Source organism: Photinus pyralis, unplaced genomic scaffold (genome assembly GCF_008802855.1).
Source record: "Photinus pyralis isolate 1611_PpyrPB1 unplaced genomic scaffold, Ppyr1.3 Ppyr1.4_LG3b, whole genome shotgun sequence".
Taxonomy (NCBI): Eukaryota; Metazoa; Arthropoda; class Insecta; order Coleoptera; family Lampyridae; genus Photinus; species Photinus pyralis.
Window position 1 is genome coordinate 13943085 of NW_022170510.1, and position 5641 is coordinate 13948725.

The 5641-nt window shown below is 35.3% G+C and overlaps 1 protein-coding gene across 2 annotated transcripts; it reads left to right on the forward strand.

The window, feature by feature from the left end:
* Nucleotides 1–560: 560 nt before the first annotated feature.
* Nucleotides 561–1553, forward strand: LOC116166950. Of its 2 annotated transcripts, none has more exons than XM_031482172.1 (4): nt 561–696; nt 746–925; nt 974–1133; nt 1182–1553. In XM_031482172.1, the coding sequence occupies exons 1-4, from the start codon at nt 646–648 to the stop codon at nt 1349–1351; spliced, it is 561 nt and encodes a 186-aa protein (XP_031338032.1). In that variant the 5' UTR covers nt 561–645; the 3' UTR covers nt 1352–1553. The 2 variants fall into 2 exon arrangements, with proteins under 2 accessions (XP_031338032.1, XP_031338033.1); XM_031482173.1 differs by having other exon boundaries at nt 569–690.
* Nucleotides 1554–5641: the final 4088 nt, after the last annotated feature.

Below are 5641 nucleotides of genomic sequence, written 5' to 3' on the forward strand. Positions count from 1 at the left end.
AAATTTAATAAAAGCTCCATATTTTTTATTAATATATTTACACTTGAACATATCGTAGAAATTTTCCAATTGTTGTGTTAGGCAAGCCTAATCGCACCAACTGTAAATATTTTGCAAATATAAATCAATAAATAAATTTGTAAAGATGAATTATTTTCAAGCCTTCTCTATTTCCACAGGCCTAAGTTTATAAAAGTTTTAGAAAGTTTTGGACTTGGACCTACCGAGTTTCTATTATGCCAAACGTGTTAATTCTCCAACAGTTTCTAACTTGTTATGTACGATTCCATTTGGAACACTATAACGTTTTGCCCATTTTTTCCACCGATATATTAGGACCACCATAAACGAAAGCTCAACACCATTCAGCATCCAATTAAATAAAAACATGAAGACCAGGCGCTTGCATCAAACTGTTTCAAATTGGTCAAGTGGTGAATGAGAGTTAGAACACGGTAGTCCTTTTGCCCATCATGTTCCGTTGCTCTGGATAAGGAGGATGGCAGATGCAATTATGCCGAAACTTGGCACCAATGTAAGTAATTGATAAAATTGTTTGACCTACAGATCCGGTCATAGTACGTATAAAGATAGCAGCAAACGGAGTAATAATAACAGTAGGAATAACTGTTTATAACGTGCAAAATGTGTATCCGTTGGATTGCCCTTATAGTTCTATTAGTAGCAAATGTACAGGTGAGTGAGTGAAGCTTTCAGATAGGTAAAATCCTGACCTTAAATTTAGATCATCTCACCATTGCCCTCATCGTCAGGAAGGGAAGTAGCAATTAGAAAGACTGCCACCTCCATTTGGGATATACTACAGCCGCATTTTGCAAACTTCATAAATACGGTGTTTGCAGACGAACACATTTTCAAAAACTTTGATCAGTATTTGAAAGGCGTGTTTGATATTCCCGAGACAGTAAGTCGCACGCCTACACAAATAGTAGAAAATAGAACATTGTTTTAGACAAGCAACCAAATTGAGTCAGCATCAAATGAAACGGTCGTTTTTGAAAAACGTCCAGGCTCAAGATGGGGTAGTCAATTAAATTTCGCTTCAAACGGTCTTACTGGTTTTCTTGAGGGGGCTTCGAAGCAATTGGTACAGGCGGTTATACAAAATAAAGGTGGGTAATAGGCACACACAAATTAATTTACTTTCTCATCACTTTCAGATACATCGATTATGATACCCTCAAGTCAAATTGGCCTAGCAAATATCATTACCAGCTTTAAGTCATTTATTGATTACGAGTCCACTGATCATGATGAGGAACCCAAAAAAAAGAAGAAAAAGAAGAAGAAGAAGAAGAACAAGACCCAAGAAGTCATCGCCCCGAATTAATGAAAATTGAGTTAACACGAGCTTGATTTATTGACTTCTAATTTTTGTCAAATATTTATAATTCGTCTTTAGGTATATCCAGGAATATACTTGCTTAATTTGTTATTGAAAAAATAAACGTTATTTTTTATGACGGCATAAGAAAAATTGTGGCAAGTTATGTTCGTGTACATAAAATAATACTACTGTAACGTAAATTTAACTACGTGCTTTATTTATATGAATTATAATAATATTACATTTATAACAGTCTTGAAACGAATCAATTTATAACAGTCAAAATATTATTTATCACTCACACATACACAATTTATAACAGCACGAACTATTTTTTACTTCGACGTTGTAATTGCAACTGCACTGAAATGCAATTCGATTTGCTTATATTGTAAAGTCGAGTGCTCTCGAGTGGTCCCAAATCTTCTCGAATGCTCTAAAACAAAACACGTCATATTTCCCGGAAGGCTTGCGTCACATATAAATAAATAGAATTTTCATACGCGCGATCCCCCGACTTCTAAAAACTGTGCCCATCAATTCGATGGCGGCCGTGGATTTCCGGGATATGACCGTTTCGCCCACTTTCGTAGGGGCTTAATCGGGACAAGAAACAAAAATAACAATTAAAAATAAAATATGTAAGAATTATTAATGAGGCAAACGAGAGCAACTTTATGCACTTTGAACTGATGAATACCCTTGCGAAAGTGATGGGCAAAATGATTACTTTTCGTTCAATATTGAAAGGGCCCTATCCCGGTAGTCGCTCGCATGTAAATAATCGGAAACACCTGTTTGTCTCTAATTTTGGTACATATACTAGACAATAGGTAAATGCATTTCACAAATTAAAACTTGGCGCAGTTACTTTTGTTTTGTCGACTGTGGCCCTCTGTCTCTGCAGTAGGAGTATTCTTTCCCGCTCCTACACGGGTAGGATGAAAGTAACACACTTAGACACGGAGGTGCACCCCCCCCCCCCTAATCATCACCTTGAGAGGGCGCAGCCTCCATAAAATGGCTGTTTACCGGTTACGGCAGCATAGTGCGACCTATTATTTTTACTGGATACATCAAAAATGAATTTCAACTCATACATTTGAGAGTTGAGAGCATAATAGAGAAGATTAACCAGACAGAATTATAAATAACACCCTATTATACACACAAAGTAGTACCTACTCAATTTTTGGACCACCTCTCCAGAGCTGGGCCGCGCGTTCTAAAAAAACCGCTCGAGCGACGAGCGCTCTAATTTTCTCAAAAATGCTCGCGAATATCCAGTTGTTTTGCAAAGCGAAACCGCTTGCGAGCTCCGAGCACTCCTAAAAGTGCTCGAGCGGTTTATCGCGACCGCTCGGGAAAAGTGCTCTTGAGCGGAAAAAGCGCTCGGGAGTGGAAAACACCGTTCAGGAGCGGAAAATACGCTAGCGAGCGGCGCTTAATTCTTCAGGGCTTGAGGGCAGTTAAAAGCGCTCACGGTCGAAAAAATCGTTCAGGAGCGGAAAAGGCGCACAGTAGCGGAAAAGAGCTTGCGAGCGGAAAAAAACGCTCATGAGCGGAAAAACCGTTCGTGGGCTGAAAAAAGCGCTCGAGTATCGAGCACCAAGCGGCCGCTCCGAGAAGTGCTCGCAAGCGATTTTTCCGCTTGGAGCGCTTTTTCTAGCGGAACGCTCGCGAGCAGTACCCAGCTCTGCACTTCTCATAAATGAATAAATAAAAGCAGAAGAACTAGTGCGGCATATTTTTTAAAACGACTTTTATTATTGTTGATATTTGGATATAAGATAGGTATGTATATACTTACCACGTGTCCTAGGTTGAACGCACCATATATGTAATAGTTATTTACATAAGTCAGGAAAATATGACATATTACTGGCGAGGAAATATTGAAGTGCGAGACCCCTTGGGGTCGAGTACTTTAATTTCTGAGTCAAGTAATGTCATTTCACTGACGAGTTTTGTATTAAATTTTACCCGAAATCGTATTGTAATGTAACATTTCAATTTGTAAATAAAACTCTTGATTAATGTCAATCTGTCAGTGATGCAGACAGGAGTCATTATAGACATTAGAAATGTCACAAATGCGGCCGGTAAAGTGACAGGTGCGGCTAGTAAAGTGACAAGGGGCAGGAAACGTAGTCTGCTCTGCCTTTGTCATGGAAACTCAAATTTCCTGACACGAAGTAGTCATGAAAATGAGGGTTTCAGGACAATTTTGGGTAAATTTAATGTATTTTTTCGCGAAGAATTGTTGTCTTTTGCGTTATTTATTATTGTTCTCTTTCGGTTAATCGTTGCTTATGGTTGGAAACTTTTTGCATTTTTTAGTGTTCATCTTTCAGTTAATTGTTGTTTATTGTATTTGCATTGTTTATTGTTCACGTTATTATCCATTTCATTTAAATTTATCTCAGCTGGAATTTCAATAACTTTTTTTTGTTAAAATAGTTAAATAACGCTACATCTTTCAATTGTTTTCTTATTTTATTAATGCTTAATTCTGATGTTAGCCCAAGATATTTAAAATGTTTACTAGTTGTTAAATATAAGCGATCGCAAGTCCTCAGTTTTACTAAGTATGGTAAATTAAAAATAGCTTAACAGGGCGAATCCTTTTTGGTCTTGTGTAGGTATACAATGGTTCTGATAAGAGTTTAGAAAGAGGCTAGAAATCCTCAAAAGTACCATAAAGCCTCTTCATTGTGTTCCAGAGCATTACATCTGCTTTACCCAGCGAGATCTCTCCCATATCATATGACCTTACTAGAGTGTCACTTCCTATTTATTTTACAAATGCCCATGGCACGCTCTGTAATAAAAATTTTTTATAACGCAAGATGGCGTCACAATGACGCTCTGATTTCATTGAACTTTCATAAATACGAATGTAAAATGGCTTGAGAAAAATAAATCCCATTTTTCTTTACAGGTTCCTTGTTTTAAAATATTAGTTTGGATCATAATAGAATACAAAAAATGATCTCGTTGATCACCTATCAATATAATGGTAGAGATTTGATCAAAGACCTTCATTTTCTATGCATAAGATAATAAATTCCTGATACATGCTCTATTTAAAATATTATTCACACCACACTCCCAAGTTTTTACACATATGATACCATTGAATAAGTAATTATAGGTTACTTATTCAATGCTTGTACTAACAATCTTTGTATAATTGTGAGATACAGATCGTTTTGTGTACAGGCAACGGAACTATGGAACAATTTTCCGAGTGTGCAGTTGAAAAATTGGACCAAGACTCTTAATTGGGTCTGCTGAAATGATCAAAAATGATGTTTGAAATTTTTGATAGATAAGTCTATTAATTCTTGTTTTTATGTCGCTCCATAATTGTAGTTCTTGATCTAGAATCTCATATAAGCTTATAGAGGGGGAATTGTCTTATAGGGTTTTCCTTAACATAGAAAAGGATTTTAAAGGACAAAGAAAATATATGAGAACGTTGGTGATATGTATGCACACTTCTTATTTTAAATGGAACGTTTGTTGCACAAAGTACAGAAAATAAGTTTGCTTTTGAATTTAATTTTCTTCCCATTCTTTACCAGTAAAAATGGAAAATCCATTTTTCAAACTGGAGGCTTCATTGGAATTGAATTCATGTTGAACCTTCAACATTGACACGTCCTGTGCCGGAAGTCGCTCGTGCATATATAAATTTATCACAATAATACTAAACAGAAGAATCAGAACAGTTTCCATAGTAGATACGAAACGCTCATTTGTCGCTATGAAAGAAAAGATATTACGGGTTATAATGTTACAAGACATATTGATGTAAAACATTTTCATAATGAAATAAGTTTACAGAGTAACAACACAATTATAAAAAAATGATTTAGAAAATCAAATGCAGTTCTATTACTTTATTCAATGCAAAAATTTATTTACTAGAGTTAATACATGGCAAAAAGGTGTAACAAATCATAAATAAAGCATCTAAACCTAAAGAAACTGAATTTCAAAAATGTGCCTATTTACATCAGTTGGTTTTCATTTCTTCCTTTTCATTTATACACTTCCTTCTTAAATGATATACAACCGTTGAAGAATTCTCGAGGTAACAAATAGTAACTAATTCTTACAAAACAATAAAAAAAAAATAAATAGTAAAGGAACATAAATTAACAAATTTCTTAAAACCAACTAGTATTTTTTTGTTTTTTTAATAATAAAGTGTAAGCAATTTAAAACTATAGAAAGTGTGCGCTATATAAATAACATTGAAATATTACAGTTTAGAAAAGTACTTAC